Below are 19,590 nucleotides of genomic sequence, written 5' to 3' on the forward strand. Positions count from 1 at the left end.
TTTTAGATTTCATCCACTGGCCATTTTGAGCCACTTAAAAAGAAAGCAAGCAAGCAAATCTACAGAGAGAAGAAAGGGATTTAACATTAAGGGAGAAGTAAAAACCTCCTTCTAACATTTGATTGTTACAGAAAATATACAATGGCAGACATTACAAGAGGAAAGATGTATCTAGTGATGAGACTAAATATAGATTTTCATCCACCAACACCCTACTTTATAAAAATTTAGGGTAAGTAGGCTTACTAAAAATACTGTTTCATTTAAACCTTTTAACTACGTAGTTGGCTCACTATTAATCTTGTAATTCAAAAAAGTATAAGTGACCCTTTCAAGAAAAGCTAGATGAAGAGTGTTTACCATGTGGCAATTTCTCGATTGTCATCCTCTGGTGGTGCTTTCAGAATATCAGTGGCAACAGTATGACATGGGTAGTCGGCAAAACAGAAGATCTCTGGATTTATAAGGGAATGCTGAATGAAGGAGAGCTGGAACAAGAGAAAAAAGTCCTTACTACCATAAATGAGTGTGAATGTTATAAAAATGTGAAACATTTTCACTAGGCTAATCTCAATCTTAATTCTCATTCATCAGAATGAAATTTCCCTTTAAAATCTTAATTATGCGATCTTTCAAAACCACAGACAAGTCAGACAAATGAAAGGTGCATGGTGAGGTGACCCTGGAGACAAACATCATTAAACTACTGGGAAAGCAGTTTGATTGCTACACTTCAGCTGAGTCTGACTGGTACTAAACTATAATAATGTTCCTTCAAAATTTATCAGTCTCTGCTTTTCTGAGCAATGCCAAACAAATTCTACATTAAAAGAATATTTTAATCAATGGATAGACGGCACTATCTAAGCCATGATTCTTTGCCTCTTCTATAGCTAAACATCATTCACTTACCTGGCCTTCTGCATGTTTCCAAGGTCTGTATATGAGGTCTACAGGGAACACTTCCATACCCAGACCCCTCTGAATGCCATACACTACATTATGAAGTCCTTTACTGTCACGAATTTGAAATCCAGGATGGTCCAGTTCGTAAGTTACTTCCTTGAAATTCAAACTTGGGTTCTAAAAAAGAAAAGCATTTCAAAGTTTAATGAAAAGGGACTTCCCTGGTGATGCAGTGGTTAAGAACCCGCCTGCCAATGCAGGTGACACAGGTTCGATCTCTGGTCCAGGAAGATCCCACATGCTGTGGAGCAACTAAGCCCATACACCACAATTACTGAGCCCACGTGCAGCAACTACTGAAGCCTGCGCGGCTAGAGCCTGTGCTCCGCAACAAGAGAAGCCACCGTGAACGAGAAGCCCGCGCACCGCAACAAAGAGTAGCCCCCACTCTCTGAAACTAGAGAAAGCCCACGCACAGCAACGAAGAACCAACGTAGCCAAAAAAAAGTTTAATGAACAAAAGTGTTTGATTGCTTTATCCAAAGAGCCATATTAAATCTGAAGTTCAATCAAGATGGTCTAATTATAGACTCAAAGTCATCTAAATCTTTCTGGCATTTCCAAAGAGACTTGGAAAGGTAAATTCTTAATATTCAAAATAAACTGGCTCTACCAGCAAGCTACTCCAAGTTACCTTTCAGTTCACAACATACTCGTGAATACGTGAGTACATAAAGGGGAAATCTCTTCCCCTACTTTAGTCCAACGAACACTCCCATCCCAATATGGCAAACAGATAACACTTCACTTAGTGCCTCATCTTTATAGTAAGATTCCACTACCTTGGAACAAAGCTGCAAAGATAAATCAATTATCCCAAATATCAATCTTAATTAACAAGGACTTCCCAGGTGGTGCAGTGGTTAAGAATCCTCCGGCCAATGCAGGGGACATGGGGGTTTGATCCCTGGTCCGGGGATCCCACATGCCGCGGAGCAACTAAGCCCGTGCGCCACAACTACTGAGCCTGTGCTCTAGAGCCCACGAGCCACAACTACTGAGCCCACGTGCCACAACTACTGAAGCCCGCGCCTAGAGCCTGCGCTCCACAACAAGAGAAGACACCGCAATGAGAAGCCCGTGCACCGCAATGAAGAGTAGCCCCTGCTCGCCGCAACTAGAGAAAGCCCGTGCGCATCAATGAAGACTCAATGCAGCCAAAAATAAATAAATAAATTTATTTTTTTAAAAAAAATCTTAATTAACTAAAGATCTCCCCTAAAAGCATCCCAATGTATGCATCAGGAAAAGTGGTCTAGATTCTTTATGTCAAAATGACTAAAAATTCCATTCAAAAATGTTTTATGAAAAGGTATTCATAAAAGCAGTATGAGATTCCTTAAAGAAACACAAAGCAAAGGAAACACATTTAGAGAAGATAATTTACCAAACACTCTGCACCAAGCAATAAGAGTATTTTGTGCTTGGGACTTCCCGGGCGGTCCAGTGGTTAAGACCCTGTGCTCCCAATGCCGGGGGCACAAGTTCGATCCCTGGTCGGGGAACTAAAACCCCGCATGCTGCACAGCGTGGCCAAAAAGAAAAGGGGGAAAGAAAAAACAGAAGAATATTTTGTGCTTGAAAGAAGAAAAGGCTGTGCACACTTCATAATTAAATCTCCAACCAAAGCGTTATGTCCAGTTTAGTTTTGCTCTAAGGTGATACCTTTCAATCCATAAAGACTTTAATGCTTGCTTTGTATATGGTACAAAGAATAAACGTCAGTTGGGGTATTCACTCTAAGACAACAATGGCATTCAGAGGTAACATTTTTTTCTTTCTAAAATTTGTTTCAAGGACTGGCTGTGACAGAATAAAACCATAAATATACTATTAAACAGCATTATCCTAGAGAGAGTTAAGTTTGGTAAATCCACAGGCGTGCCCCTATGGTTTCCTCCTCCCATCCTTGGAAGTAAACCAGAAAAATTATTAACCCAATGTGTATCTGAAATTGTCCTCTGTTCCCTTTCTACAAAAAATTGTACAGAAACTCAAATATACGAGAAAAAGGAAGAAGAAAAGAGATTACTAATTCAACTATTCAAATCCACAGTGAAGGCGTTCAATTTATAGCCTTTGCACTCTCTGAAATCAAAACATAGGTTCAGATAACATTGTCTGCATTTTTTTTAAAAAAGAGTTTTTCAATAGTGCAATAAAGTACAAAGATGAAACTGAGGGAAAAGCATGTTTTCGTATTTGCAAGACAACCACAGGTTAAAAACAAATCAGTAGGGCTTCCCTGGTGGCGCAGTGGTTCACAGTCCACCTGCCGATGCAGGGGACACAGGTTCGTGCCCCTGTCCGGGAAGATCCCACGTGCCGCGGAGTGGCTGGGCCCGTGAGCCATGGCCACTGAGCCTGCGCGTCCGGAGCCTGTGTTCCGCAACGGGAGAGGCCACAACAGTGAGAGGCCCACGTACCGCAAAAAAAAAAAAAAAAGAGTCCGCCTGCCAATGCAGGGGACACGGGTTTGAGTCCTGGTCCGGGAAGATCCCACATGCCACAGAGCAACTAAGCCCATGCGCCACAACTACTGAAGCCCGCACACCTAGAGTTCGTGCTCTGCAACAAGAGAAGCCACAGCAGTGAGAAGCCTGTGCACCGCAACGAAGAGTAGCCCCTGCTTGCTGAAACTAGAGAAAGCCCATGCGAAGCAACGAAGACAAAAATAAATTAATTACTTTTTTAAAAATTAAAAAAGAAAAAAACCAAACCAATTAGTAACTGGTTATCCTTAAGTGCTAAAACTGTGGTTTTATTTTGCTTTTCTTCCTTTTCACTCTCTAAGTTTTCTGCCATGATCACGTGTTATTTTTTCCCCTCCTCTATTACTAAAGAGTAGGTCTGAACACCATAAACCCATCTACTATTAAGAAAAATAAAAAGAAAACCCACTGATGCTGTTAGTAATAAGGTCACACAGAGAACAGTATGATTCCCTGTTACTCAATTTTACTTATAAGTTACAAATGTAGGAAACTAAAAATGAGAAATAGGATAGACAAATGACCTGACACCTTATCAAGAATGTTAGGGAAGTATTTATTTGTAGTCTTTAGTGTTACATTTTGTTCCTTGACATTTTATGAACAAGACTGAAAACATTACATCTTGATCTTGACTCCACTGTTCTCTCACTGACTAAATTTCATCACTCCCTTTTAATAACTAGAAGTTTCACTTTTTTATATTTTATTTTAACAGTTCAATATTTTAGGAGAGGTACGTTGTTTATTTGGGGACCAATTATTTAGTCTGTGGATATTTCAGAAGTGGAAGTAGTAAGATAAGTATGGCTTTTTTTATCCCTATAATAATATCCCATAAAGAAGGTTGGCAGGGTTTTTGTTGCACCTTCCAGAAAAATTTCAGAAGACTTTCTTTCTCCTCAGTAATTCCTCATACAATCATTACTTTGTAACAAATTCATCCTCCCCAAAAAACCACACACTAACAACCTACCAAACCACCTCAGCAGTGCTACTCAGAATTGCATAGCAACAATTCATTATGAACAAAGCTAGAGTTTGATTGCATACTATTTCCAGTACATAATTATCTCGGACCCTTCATTACTTTTTTTTTTTTTTTTCCCGGTACGCAGGCCTGTCACTGTTGTGGCCTCTCCCGCTGCGGAGCACAGGCTCCGGACGCGCAGGCTCAGTGGCCATGGCTCACAGGCCCAGCCGCTCCGCGGCATGTGAGATCTTCCCGGACCGGGGCACGAACCCGTGTCCCCTGCATCGGCAGGCGGACTCTCAACCACTGCGCCACCAGGGAAGCCTGCTTCATTACTTTTGAAGTCAGAAATTATAAAACACTGCAGTTCTCATTCAGCTAGGCATTTTATTCATTAAAATTTTCTTTCTTTGGGCTATATCATACTAACATCATAAATATATAACATTACATGTGTACTCACCAGTTCTTTGAGAACATCAATCAAGACTTCTACATTCCATGTGTGTGCCTGTGCTCCATCACTTTTATCTTTTCCATCACTCCAGATCCCACTGCCAGGAGCAGAGATACTCTGTAGAATTAAAATCTGAATTAAACAAAGCCAACTACTCAATGTGTTCAGCTCTGGTTGGTAGAACAATCATACTGTAATTTAATAAATAAAATAAAGAGGGCAGGACATTAATTCACTTTGTAAAATAGTTTATTTCCACACCTACCTGTAATGGAATTCCATCTGTTAATCCTGAATGAGTTCGAGCCATCATTCCCAAAACCCTTGCAACCTGGGCAGCTGTGACCTCCCGAACACCAAACTGCATGATTATATTGCGACATTCTTCAATACTGAAACAGAAATTTAACTTCAAAAAATGGTACCCTCACTCTTGCACTGCTGGTGGGAATGTGAATTGGTTCAGCCACTATGGAGAACAGTATGGAGGTTCCTTAAAAAGCTACAAATAGAACTACCACATGACCCAGCAATCCCACTACTGGGCATATACCCTGAGAAAACCGAAATTCAAAAAGAGTCATGTACCAAAATGTTCATTGCAGCTCTATTTACAATAGCCCGGAGATGGAAACAACCTAAGTGCCCATCATCGGATGAATGGATAAAGAAGATGTGGCACATATATACAATGGAATATTACTCAGCCATAAAAAGAAACGAAATTGAGCTATTTGTAATGAGGTGGACAGACCTAGAGTCTGTCATACAGAGTGAAGGAAGTCAGAAAGAAAAAGACAAATACCGTATGCTAACACATATATATGGAATTTAAGGAAAAAAAAATGTCATGAAGAACCTAGGGGTAAGGCAGGAATAAAGACGCAGACCTCCTAGAGAACGGACTTGAGGTTATGGGGAGGGGGAAGGGTGAGCTGTGACAGGGCGAGAGAGAGTCATGGACATATACACACTAACAAATGTAGTAAGGTAGACAGCTAGTGGGAAGCAGCCGCATGGCACAGGGATATTGGCTCGGTGCTTTGTGACAGCCTGGAGGGGTGGGATAGGGAGGGTGGGAGGGAGGGAGACGCAAGAGGGAAGACATATGGGAACATAAGTTTATGTATGACTGATTCACTTTGTTATAAAGCAGAAACTAACACACCATTGTAAAGCAATTATACCCCAATAAAGATGTTAAAAAAAAAAATGGTACCCTCAATACCAAGGTTAAGAAACACTCATATAAAACACTCATATAAAACGAGTGAAGTCGCTAGAGTTTTACTAACATGGAGAGTAATAAGCTTCATTTCTTGTTACTTTCACATAGCTAGGAGTGTAAAATCCACCTACTTAAGGAAATAGAAAACGTTTAAAATACCGATGGAAGAAGGAAATATGAGTTAACAGTAGTATCTACAAAGAGACATAAAATTATGTCAATCTTCGGTATAAATCAAGTTATTCTTTAAAATACTGATAACTCAAGAGTTATTCTGATATGTACAAAGCCCTGAAAATGTATTTTAACTTTTTCACTTTGCATCAACAAAAGTTTTATGCCAGGCACATTTATACACACACAAGAAATACACTTTCAAACATAAGTGGAAATGTGGTTTGTATGAGTTTTAAAAACATTAAATGTTACACTTAAAGTCAAAGCAAAGCACATTAATGCCCTTAATAACATATTCTCAGAAAAATATTAACAATCCACTATATCACAGTCCTATGTGCTACCATGAGGGTGAAACAATTTCCTTTTATGCCCCTGGCAGGTGAGGAAAATAAGTGAGAGGCAGGGTATGAAAAAGGCAGAAAAGGAAGACTGTAGAAATCAAGGTACAGCACGGAAATTGAGGGTGCGGGCAGGGAAGAGCATATTAGACATGATGGATGGGAAATGATGCAAGTTCCATGAACACTTGCCTCAATGCCCTCCCTCTCAAAAGCTAAAACTGCCTACCACGGCGACTAGGCTAGGAACCTCTGATCCTTAAATTTGAGAAACTAGGGAGGATGGAGAGATGGAAATTTAGCCATGAGAACATTTATAGCTGCCACCAAAACTAATATGTGGAAGATTAAATTTAGAAGCAAAATTCTTGAGGCAAAGATAATACATTAAGGAATCTTTAGGAACTTGCTTTAAAGAATTACATTGTGCTTTTCACAAGAGTAATCAGAAGTTTAAAATGTCTGACTACCAACCTTGCACAAAAGCCATAGCCCACTTCTTGCATGAAGTCAGCCAAAGAGCTCTCCATCATGGTTTTAGCTACCCCTCCAGAATCAGGCAGGATTCTGTCCATTAGAATGTCCCGTTTTTCAGGGTATAAAAGTGGTGCAAGCACCACGGGACAGCGTTCCTGGGGAAAATCTGAAGAAAGAAAAAGATAATTATAACTGCTATATTGATTAATAACAAACTATCCTCTTTTACTCTTTAAAAGCCCCTCAAACCTGAGTTTTCACAAGTCCATATTCAAACCAAAGTTATTCAGTTTTTCCAAACCAGCTAGCCTAGCCCAAGTTATGACTTCAACCCCAATTCTAAAATTTGAATGTTCTTATGTCACAAAAAATGGTCATAAGTACATTTTTAATTTTTTATTAGGATCCCATTATCTATTGCACCCTAAATATTACTTTAAAATTTCACAAAAGGGCTATCAATTCCCATGCAAGGAAGACATCAGAAATAATTGGTACATCAGTCTCTCTCTATTTCACTGACAAGTGGAAAATGTCCTATTACTGAGAAAGTTAATGAAGTTTAAATTAAACTATATCAATGTTAAGAAGTAAACAATAATAAGAGTGAAACTGGATAGTGGTTAGTCCACTATAAAAGATTTGTTTTAAACACTATCTCTAAAAAAAGGATCAGAGGAAGGAGGATGGCAACAACAGAACCACGAGTTATCTTAGCATAACAATGCCAACAGCCAAGAGGTAAAGTGGATATATGATAGTGATTGACATTTTAAACTAAAGAGAGCATGTCACAAATACTGTAGTCTCTGTCTCCCTAAAAGGGAAAAATCTGACCACGTGGAAATATACCAAGTCTGAAATGAGACTGTACTTAGATAACAATATTGCTGGTAAGTGCTCTTCATTTTATACCTTGTCTATAATGAGGCTTTTATCATTTTCATATTTTAAATTATAAAATACTCTCTTCCTTGAAAGATTACGAAGTTAACAGAAAAGTAAATCACTGCCTTCATTTGTATTCTACAATCCTTTGTAATGTGTGTTCATCCAAAGAAATCATCTTTTGTAGGCTACAGACACTCCTTTTTACCTCTGCGCAGCGTCTTAAGAAAAGCGTCTATCTGTTCCTGTCCAACTCCAAAGGCTCCCTTCTGCCCAAAGAGGAGATGGGAGAGGAGGAGGTGTAGGACTTCTATTGCTATATCCTGGAAGCCACCTTCTTGATTTCCACTGACGTCTGCGTCAATGTAAGAACGCAGAAGATCTGGAAGCTTCTGTTTGATAAACTGGGCAGCTAGAAATGAGATAAATAAAAAACCACAAGTTATTTTTGCACCACGATGGGTAAGAAGTCACAAATCATCAAAATACAGATGATCATCATTCTCATTCACCAACTCACCCTTCACCCTCTAATGTTTTTACAGCTCTAGCTGGTAGGCATAAAAATAAAAGACCAATTACCAGGGACTTGGCGGTGGGGGGCAGGGGCAGGAGGAGGAGAGGGAATGGAGAATTTTTGGATGGGTACAGAGTTTCAGTTTTGCAAGACAAAGAAGTTCCAGACATCCATTATAAAACAATGTGAATATAGTTAACACTACTGAATTACACACTTGAAAATGGTTACGAAGGTAAATTTTATGTTTTTACCATACGTACATATACATACATACATAAAAGAGACCAAAAGAAAATAATCTTACTCTCTAAACTATGGAGGCTCAAGACTCAGAAGCCCACGGGTTTTAAAGACTCTAACTTCACTATAGGATCTTTAGGGAAAAGGAAACTTACCAAAACCTCTGAGATCTGAGCTGGAAGAATTCAAGAGGGCAAGGCCAAAAATTACCTGAAACAAGAAGGGTTAGATTGACCAAAGAGTCAAATAGTTGTTTTATTTCTAATTTTGCCTACATCTCTTTTCTTAAATCACTTACCTCTTGTACTTTGCTTAACTTGAGAACTTTACTCAGCTGGGCAAATAAGTGGGGTGCAGGCTTTAAACTCTGAAACAAACCAAACTTTATTTTAAAATAAGAACATACAATTTTCAAAAAGTTTATAAAAGCATCTGTTTACCCAATTATGGTGCTACATAGGAGTGACAATTCTGTAGTGCTGCTACCAACAGCTGTGGAACTGTGTTCTGACAAGCTTAAGCCTTCACATGATCTGGTTTTATTAAGATTCTAATTATTATCAAACCACCTTGACTTTGTTAGAAAGCTACAAAAACTCCAAAGAAAGTATCTGAAATTTTTATTTACAATATATTATGAGGCCAAGGATTAAGGCCTTTTTAGAAAACCTAATAAAAGATCACATTCTTAGGACCACTAAAGATAAAAGGAATACCAACCTTCTGATAGTGCAATGGATTATCAATGGCATAGGACAGCGTGGAGATAAAATTTGGCTTCGTAATCAGTGACGCACACTCCTGAATCAGAAACTGAGTCTTTAAAAATAACAAATGAATTTTCATTAGCACTAACAGTCATCTTCTTGCACAAATAGAAGCAGCATTGCTCAGAACATTAAAGGGTAAACTGATACTGTACACTGTTTCTACATCAGCTCTTTAAAAATCCTATTGAAACTACCAAAGTCTATTAGCAACAGGTGTTAAACCAAAACCTCTACAGAAGAAAGTCCACTGACAAGATAACTATAAGGAGTAATATCATGACAAACTGTTCCCAGATTGAGAATCAAACCATAGAAACTCAAACTAGGTGAAGAGATCCTCTCTCTGCCTTACTTACTTGTCAAGCTGGACTTCCCCACAGTCCTGCTTCCTTCAGGCAGGTCTGATTCCCAGCTCTCTAAACCTGAACTAAGTAGCTGTAATGGTCTGCAGTCAGGCAGGAGAAGAGAAGGACAAGAAAAGGAAGCGTCCCACTGCCTTTTAGCCATTCAGCTAAGATTATTTTTGGATCCTTTATGTGTTTGCTACACAGCTATGCCCAAAATGCAATTCATGGAACAATTAGATCTAAGTGAATATATATACTATGTAAGCCCCAAATACCTGATGAAAATCTTTGCCACTGCTTTTACCATCGCCACTGAAATCCACATGCGAAAATAGGCAGCGTAATAAATGCCTGTCTGCCTCAGGACCGTGCCGATTCACAATCTAAAAAGACCAAAAATATGAGTTTGCTAAGAGTGACTTTTCTTTTTTAAAAAAAATTCATCTCTAGGACAACATCCCAAATTACATTAATTGTTCATTTTGGAACAAGAGTTCTAGGAATTATTGAGATGGAGGTGCCAACATTTTATAATTAAATATTTTTTAAGTGTTTCCTACAGGCACTAGCAGGAAAGAGAGAAGAAGAAAAACTACCAGTAATTAGCCCCATGTAACAGTGTGCTCTGACCAACCTCTACACCAAAAACACCAAACAACAGCACAAATGACATGTTTAAGTTGTAAGGCGACAATTTTATAACTGGACTCATGAGAGCATCACTTTTCTATCCATTGTTGTTTTTAAACCCTAAAAAGTATAACCTGAAATCTAACATAACTGTGACTCTCTGTAACAGCCTATAGGGCAAGGCCCTAAAGGAACTGGTCTGGTATCAGTACTGGCCCTGAGCTTCTTGCTGTTCCTCAAATTTACCAATGTTTGTACTTGCTATTCCCTCTAACTAGAAAACTCTAGATATCTACATGCGGTTTGTTCTCTCACTTCCTTTAGGTTTCTGCTCTAAAGCCACCTCATCAGTCAGAGGTTTCCTAACTACCATCCCTAAAATAGCAACATGAACTGCCCCACCATCACCGCTCAACCTGCTTTACTTTTCTCCACAGTACTTAGCACCACCCGATAATTTCTGTTTATTGTCTATGTCTCACTCGACTGTAAGTTGCATGAGAAAAGGGAATTTATGTAGTTGTGTTCACTTCACATTTAGGTCAGGAAAAGAGCTTATTTAGCACAATGTATGTGCAGAGTAATCATTTGCTTATTAAATGCCACATTAAAATTTTATAATAGTAAATATTTAACTACCTACTTTGGCCTAAAAATGTGACTGGGCTTCCTTGGTTTAATCTTTAACAACTCTGCCAAAAATTACTCCCATTTTATAGATGAGAAAGTGGACACTTCAAACAAACTCCATAAGCCTAAAATCCAACAGTCTATGAGTTAGGAGTCTGGTATTCATAGTCCAACTCCAAAGTCTATACTCTTTCTACTGTATCATAATTATGTCACAGCCAGCTAAGTTAACTTATTTCAGTTTCAGTTTTCCCCATCCAGAACATGTGAGAGTTAAGTAAGACCAAGCTTTACACTGCCTCAGACATCTTAAAGTTAAAATCTATATAATCATAGGTTATTTTTTCCTATCCCCTGGAACCCTGAAGGCATTATCTTAAAGAGCCAATTCAAATTAATTAAGAAGAATTACCTATGCTCCAACAACCAGACCTCTCCCTTGAAAGAACAAGAATAACTGGCTTAACAAACATTTGTTGAGTACATGCTAGATACCATTCAAGGTATAGCAAATATAACAGCAGAGGAGACCAATGTGTTCCACAGCTCTCATGAAGTAGAAAAGTACAGGCAAACAATTTCTGATAATATTAACTCATGAAGAAAACAGGGTTATATGATATTGACAGGACGGTGGGGGGGGGTATACCTCAGAGAGGCCATCCCTAAAGATGTAACATGTAAACTGAGACTTAAAATATTTAGGTGACAACCAAAGATACAATGAAGGAAGAGCATTTGAGACAGAAGGTAAACAATACATAAAGGATTTTAGTAACAGAAAAAAGGCCAGCAGGAGTCAGGGAACCAGATCATGGTTAATTAGCGTACTGACTTAATTGGTACTTTTTTTTTTAAAGAAGATGTTGGGGGTAGGAGTTTATTAATTAATTTATTTATTTTTGCTGTGTTGGGTCTTTGTTTCTGTGCGAGGGCTTTCTCTAGTTGTGGCAAGCGGGGGCCACTCGTCATCACGGTGCGCGGGCCTCTCACTATCGCAGCCTCTCTTTTTGCGGAGCACAGGCTCCAGACGTGCAGGCTCAGTAGTTGTGGCTCACGGGCCTAGTTGCTCTGCAGCATGTGGGATCCTCCCAGACCAGGGCTCGAACCCGTGTCCCCTGCATTAGCAGGCAGATTCTCAATCACTGCGCCACCAGGGAAGCCCTTAACTGGTACTCTTACACACCAACCTAAAAGATGGAAAGACAGGGCTTTCCTGGTGGCGCAGTGTTTGAGAGTCCGCCTGCCAATGCAGGGGACACGAGTTCGTGCCCCGGTCCGGGAAGATCCCACATGCCACAGAGCGGCTGGGCCCGAGCCATAGCCGCTGAGACTGCGCTCCACAACGGGAGAGGCCACAGCAGTGAGAGGCCCACGTACCGCAAAAAAAAAAAAGAAAAAAAGGAAAGACATTCCAAGAGACTGTCAATGGCCACTGAAACCCCAGAAATTTTTGTTTTAATTAGGATCACCGAATTTAATGAATATCCCTTATCCTTAGCATTTATTTCTGTAACATTTTATAATTTTAAAATTGCTTTTACAACAACTCAATCTTCACAACAACCCTAAGAAGTATATACATATAATACATATAATACACCATGTTATTACAGACAAGGTTTGTTTTGTTTTCTTTTTTTAATCAAGATTGCAAAGACTAAAGACAAATGTCATATAATTTGCTGGATAAGTGGTAGAATCAGAAAGTGTGTTTTATGGCTGCTAAGTGAATGAAATATTCCTCCTGTGATACCATGCTACCCTTCTCTAGGAGCAACTGTTTTCTTTTAAAACTAAAGTGGTATTTTAAAAACATGATCTTGGGTTGCAAAGATGCTGAAATAAGATTTCATTGATCCCATAAGATTAAGCCTTATACATTTTCCCTTAGGTTCAAACCATTACACCCACTGGGCAGGGGAGACTAGCAAAATCAACAACCTTTTAGTGAAGTTAACTACACCTTACAATTTGATAGCAAAATCTTTGGCTATTAAAAATAAAGTAACTTTATCAAAGGCATTCATTCATTCTATAATACTTTTGTAATAATCTGATTTGTGGCTAGAGTAACATATTCTCATCTAAGACTCACATATTAAGAGGAACACTAAAAAACAGTGCATCCACGATGGATGGTAGAGATTCAGAAAATCATGCAGAATGGTTGGGGAAATGGGGCACTATTTGGCCTAGAGAGCACACATAAGGGAAGAATAAAGACTTAATTATGTGAAGGGTACTTGAATATTAAATCCTCACAAAAAGAGTCCCAAACAGTTTATTTTAGCTTGTTATAAAGATACTCCTAATAAGGTTGTCCACAAATGGTAATGAGTAAATGAAGTAGTCAACTAACTTCCACAGTCAGAAACATCAAAAATCCCTACCTCTATTAATACTTTAAAAAGTCATTCTTTGGGTAGAATACTGATAAAGCAGCAATTATCTGAGGAATTGTAATATCAACCCCAGCTCCTAAAAACAGCTTAGAAAAAAACCCACATTGGGATTTCCCTGGTGGTGCAGTAGTTAAGACTCGGCTTCCAGTTCAGGCGGCACGGGTTCAATCCCTGGTTGGGGAACTAAGATCCTGGTGCAGCCAAAAAAAACCCCGAACAAACAGAAGAAAACAAACCACATCTATAGAGATTTTCACATAAAAACAAGATTTATATAAAGAAAACTACTAAATCTAGCCTAACAGATGACCTCAGAGGCCCAAGATTCTATATAATTACAAAGTACCAGATTTTTAAAATTTAAATTGAAGACAGTAACTCACTACATTACAATGATTATAGGAATTGGAATAATTGGATTGTACGTAAACATACATATACTCCACCACACAAATAATGTAGGATCTTCATATTTCTTAAACTTGTTATACATATTCTAACCATTAAAAATAGTCATTCCAGGGCTTCCCTGTTGGCGCAGTGGTTGAGAGTCCGCCTGCCGATGCAGGGGACACGGGTTCGTGCCCTGGTCCGGGAAGATCCCACATGCCGCAGAGCGGCTGGGCCCATGAGCCATGGCTGCTGAGCCTGTGCGTCCGGAGCTCCGCGACGGGAGAGGCCACAACAGTGAGAGGCCCGCGTACAGCAAAAAAAAAAAAAAAAAAAAAAAAAGACATTCCAGGTTTTTACTGTATTATCTGTATGAATGCTTTGGGTTACTTTATAAAAAATAGTGTACCTATTCAAAACAGTTTAACATACTGAAAAGACCATGAAAAATTTTTGCAGTAAACATAAAGGGTTACTTTTAACACAAAAGGCACAGAACTGTCAAACTCCTAAGTAAAAGATGTGGAACTAAGAGCCCTTTTTTCCTAATTCTAGCCTCTCATATATTATTTTTCTTCTAGCCTCTCATATGAAAAAACAAAAATCCATTTTCAACAAAACATTCACATAAGAAGTGGTCCAGAGAGATATGTCAGATAGCTTATTCTCAGTACCTCAAATGACGGGCTAAATGCAGCTTTCTATTTGGGACTGATAAATCCAGAAATAAAAATGTTTAGGACTGATGAATGTCCCAAAACACACATAGTTATCCTTTGTTCAAGTGATGATTCTGGAGCACAGATGAGCCATGAAAGAAGACTGTCCATTTAGAGACCCAGATCTATATATGGAAATTAGAAAATGGCAAAGGAGACAGAGCTGAGGGAACCAAGCTCAAGATGCTACTTTTAATGTCTGTAAGCAAACCATCGAGTTAAAGGAGAATCCTGGAGAAGCAGAATAACAAAGAAGAAGAGGTAACCATTACCAAACCTGGATACAGAACATGGCAGACTACCCCAACACACTTCCCCACCCTCAAGCATCCCCAAGATGGTTTATATGTGAGTAAATAATGTGTTGATTCAAAGACAAGCAAAAAATTCAAAGACTCAGCCTGGAACCTATTTGAAGAAACTGTAAAACAGAGCAAAGAAACAAACAAGACAGGTGAAGAATATACTTTCAAAAGACTTACCCCCCACCCAGAAAAAAAAATTTTTTTAATTTAAAAGAAACAAAAGACTTACACAAACAAACAGAAGAGTTCAGACAAATAGTATTCCATATCCTTGAAGAGATTATAGGAGCTGTTTTTGTTTTTTAAAAGGAAATTCCTCAAAAAGGTAAAACAAAACACTAGGTTCAAGTACAACATAACAGAAGGAAATGAAAGCAAACTTTTGGCACTTAAGAAAGCAAAACTCTTACAGAAAAGATAACTTAATAATCAATATATAATATCTCAATCCACAAGAAATGAAAAGAAAAACATTCAAAGAAAACAACAAAAATATCCCTGAAATAAACATTTGAGTTGGAAGAATGAAAGGTATACCATAGCACAAGAAAGGCTGATGCAGAATAATCAATACTACAGCATACACTCGAAGTTAATAAACTCTAATGAAAAGGAAATTCAGGGACTTCCCTGGTGGCGCAGTGGTTAAGAATCCGCCTGCCAATGCAGGGGACACAGGTTCGAGCCCTGGTCCAGGAAGATCGCACATGCCACGGAGCAACTAAGCCCATGCGCCACAACTACTGAAGCTCGCACGCCTAGAGCCTGTGCTCCACAACAAGAGAAGCCACCGCAATGAAAAGCCTGTGCACCGTAATGAAGAGTAGCCCCCACTCTCCACAACTAGAGAAAGCCCGTGCGCAGCAACAAAGACCCAACACAGCCAAATAAATATTTTTTTTTTAAAAAGGAAATTCATAGGGATATTGAGGTTAGGAATAGATGCTGGCAGGAAAAGTTAGTCACCTAAAATGCATGAGGGAGGAGAGAGACAAAGGAAGATAGGCAGCTTTTGGTAACTGATGCTGTTGAAAGAATAATGGGGAACAGTATTTGCAAAACTAGGGGGAACATATATCTACTGATAACTGGACTTCCAATAAAAACAAGAAAGATATTCTCAAGCATGAAAGAACTCAAGTAACGGCACCTGAGTTCCAAATGAAACAAATCTTCTGACAATGATCTATGGTCAAAAAAATGTATGAAAATAAAAGATATTTTCAGGAATATAAAAACTGCAGTAAAAGAACAGGCTGCAAGTACTCAATCCATTTCAATATATAATACATTTTTAATAAGACTAAGCAACTCTTTAAAAAAATTTTTTTAAACTGAAGTATAGTTAATTTACAATGTTGTGTTAGTTTCAAGTGTACAGCAAAGTGATTCAGTTACATATGTTTATCTTTTTCAGATTCTTTATTATAGGTTATTATAAGATATTGAGTATAGTTCCCTGTGCTATACAGGTCCTTGTTATTTACCTATTTTATATAATAGTAGGGTGTATTTATTAATCCCGAACTCCTAATTTATCTCCCCCTTCCCTCCACTATCCCCTTTGGTAACCGTGAGTTTGTTTTCGATCTCTGTGAGTCTCTTTCTGTTTTGTAAATTAGTTCATTTGTATCATTTTTGTAGATTCCACAAATAAGTGATTTCATATATTTGTCTTTCTCTTACTTAATATATCTCTAAGTCCATCCATGTTCCTGCAAATGTCATTTTTTCATTCTTTCATTTTTTTATGGCTAATATTCCACTGTGTGTGTACACACACACACACACACACACACACACACACACACACACACACACACACATACATCTTCTTTATCCATTCATCTCTCAATGGACATTTAGGTTGCTTCCATGTCTTGGGTATTGTAATAGTGCTGCTATGAACACTGGGTGTGCATGTATCTTTTCTAATTAAGAGTTTTCTGCCAATATATGCCCTGGAGTGGGATTGCAGGATCATATGGTAACTCTATTTTTAGCTTTTCAAGTAACCTCCATAGTGTTCTCCATAGTGGCTGCACCAATTTACATTCCCACCAGCAGTGTAGGAGGGTTCCTTTTTCTCCACACCCTCTCCAGCATTTAGTATTTGTAGACTTATTTTTAATAATGGCCATTCTGACTGGTGTGAGGTGATACCTCATTGCATAAACTACTCTTTTAATAAAAGTCATTTTATAGATTTGACTTGGGAAATAAACGTTTTACATGGTATCAAGCAAAATTAGATTACTATTAAAAGTACTTTGTAAATATTGAAAATAATATGAAAACAATGAACCCAAACTCCATATCCAGTTGGTGGTGTGGCATCTAACTATTCCAAGAAGAACCATTTTAAATGACTTTAAAACAGTAACTTGATTTTACATCTCTAGTGAGATATACCTTAAAAGCTCCCCCACCAACCCCACCAAAAAATGGTAAACTACTTTCCATAATCACAGTGCTGTTAAGTAAAGTCACAGATAATCTGAGACTCTTGACTGTGGAGTGTGGAATAAAACAAATGACTTTTCATTACTGAAAACAGGAATTTTCTGCACTGGAAGTAAGGAGAGACAGATTTTAGGTAATGAATTGAAATAAAAATCCCTTGGTCCTGAAATTAAACTGCAAGCATTAATATGAAATCATGGTGTATTTTCTCCTTAGCTTTGTCCACTGAAAGGCCTAATAATGGCCAACTGAGTATCAGTAAACAATGTAAGTGTTGAAATAACTTTCTAGGCCCAAAATGGAGTGTTCCTGCCCTTGGTGTAACATCAGCAAACCAAAACTTAGATAACTCTGGAGCCCCCGTAAATGTTTCGCTTGACCAGAAACACAGTATATTCAGTCAGCCAATTCCCAAACACCAAGCCGATTCTGGGTGTTCTAACCGCTATCTAGCCCCTAACAAGGTTGACTATGTGGTCCCAGCCAATCATATATTTTCTATTTGTCTTTTCTTTATTCTTTTTTTTTTGGCCGTGCCAGGCAGCATGTGGAATCTTAGTTTCCTGACCAGGGCTCGAACCCGTGCCCCTTGCGTTGGGAGCATGGAGTTTTAACTACTGGACCACCAGCAAAGTCTCTGTTCTTTATTCTTTACCCTATAAAAGGTTCTTGTCTTCTGCCCATTTTGCAGTTCTCTGAAGTAAGACTGTCCATTTCATGAAATGTTAAATAAAGTTTGTTTGTATCACCTAAATGGTCTTAATCATTTATTTACACAAGAGTCGGTAATCTCTAAATACCATTTCCCAGTAAAATAAAACCAAGACCTCTTAGAGAAATTGCTAATTTTCCAGGTCTGAAGCAAGAAACATACGAGTCTGGAATATTTCAGTTTCCAAGTTTCTGGAATCACAACAAAGACAACAAATAAGAATACAGTCGAAAGGACTCAGAAGCTAACATGAATAAGTTTACACTGGCCAAAGAGGATAATGGATGAATATCAATAATACTTTCAGTGAATTCAAACACATCAAATATGTTAAAAATACATGAGTTCCTAATATTAAAAAACTCATTTATTGGTCATATTTGGAGGATGCTAGGAAACAAGTCATTTTGAAAACCGGCAAATAGAGAGAGAATCAAGCCCTTCCTATATAAACTGTACTTCGGGCAACCAGATAGTTACAGTTGGTAAGGGCAAGTTTCCCTTTACAGAACTATTTCAACTAATAAAAAACGTCTAACAACTAGAATGTCACCACTTTCCAATCCCTAACAAATCAATGAATCCAGGCAATGAACAAAGCCTGCTAAAAATAACAAAAATAGAGATGACTAGACATTATGAACCTCCTAATAAAAGTATACACCACCACCTGTAAAACTGTCCTAAGGGAGAAAAAACCTTAATCTGATTAAGCTCCCAAATTTAATTACCAATTTACAGGAAATACAACAGTCAGAAGAACATGTAAAATACCATGCTGGGAATGTAATCAGCAATATTCAGACTGTGGGTAACTACAGGACAACCTGATTTCTTTAACAAAATAACTGCAAGAAAAATAGAGGGAGAGAAAACCCAGATTTTAAAAGAGATTTAGTAAGGGCCAATGCAACAAACAGACTGGGGAAAGGGGTGGGGGGGTGGTTGTAACTCAAGTTAACTTTAAAATTTTTTTTATGAAGCAAACTAAGGAAATGTGAATGTTAACTAGATATTTGATGTTTAAGAATTATTTTGCTGGGGGATGGGGTGTGGGGGAGGATTGGGAGTTTGGGATTAGCAGGTGCAAACTATTATACAGAATGGATAAACAGCAACATCCTCCTATATAGTACAGGGAACTATATTCAGTGTCCTGTAATAAACCATAATGGAAAAGAATATGAAAAATATACATATGTATAACTGAATCACTCGGCTGTACACCAGAAACACATTGTAAATCAAATATACTTCAATACAATTTTTTTTAAAAGAATTACTGTGCTTTTTTTACAAAAAGATGTGACAGGGCTTCCCTGGCGGTGCAGTGGTTGAGAGTCTGCCTGCTAATGCAGGGGACATGGGTTCAAGCCCTGGTCTGGGAGGATCCCACATGCCGCGGAGCGGCTGGGCCTGTGAGCCACGACTGCTGAGCCTGCGCGCCTGGAGCCTGTGCT

General features: G+C 38.4%; 1 protein-coding gene across 3 annotated transcripts in view; it reads right to left on the bottom strand.

The window, feature by feature from the left end:
- The window catches only part of CNOT1 (CCR4-NOT transcription complex subunit 1), a 99,616-nt gene that overhangs the window by 47,535 nt on the left and 32,491 nt on the right, over positions 1 to 19,590 (bottom strand). For all 3 annotated transcript variants that reach the window (XR_009537254.1, XM_060132075.1, XM_060132074.1), the window contains exons 3-12: positions 10,152 to 10,259; positions 9,480 to 9,578; positions 9,058 to 9,126; positions 8,915 to 8,969; positions 8,208 to 8,411; positions 7,109 to 7,277; positions 5,154 to 5,280; positions 4,895 to 5,005; positions 913 to 1,083; positions 361 to 488 (exon numbers count right to left, since the gene is read on the bottom strand). Coding sequence is in view for 2 of the 3 variants with exons in the window: in XM_060132075.1 (XP_059988058.1) it covers positions 361 to 488; positions 913 to 1,083; positions 4,895 to 5,005; positions 5,154 to 5,280; positions 7,109 to 7,277; positions 8,208 to 8,411; positions 8,915 to 8,969; positions 9,058 to 9,126; positions 9,480 to 9,578; positions 10,152 to 10,259 (1,241 nt within the window). In the remaining variant the exon portion in view is untranslated. The remainder of the gene's footprint in view (positions 1 to 360; positions 489 to 912; positions 1,084 to 4,894; positions 5,006 to 5,153; positions 5,281 to 7,108; positions 7,278 to 8,207; positions 8,412 to 8,914; positions 8,970 to 9,057; positions 9,127 to 9,479; positions 9,579 to 10,151; positions 10,260 to 19,590) is intronic.

The sequence above is a fragment of the Lagenorhynchus albirostris genome, chromosome 19, assembly GCF_949774975.1.
Source record: "Lagenorhynchus albirostris chromosome 19, mLagAlb1.1, whole genome shotgun sequence".
Classification (NCBI taxonomy): Eukaryota; Metazoa; Chordata; class Mammalia; order Artiodactyla; family Delphinidae; genus Lagenorhynchus; species Lagenorhynchus albirostris.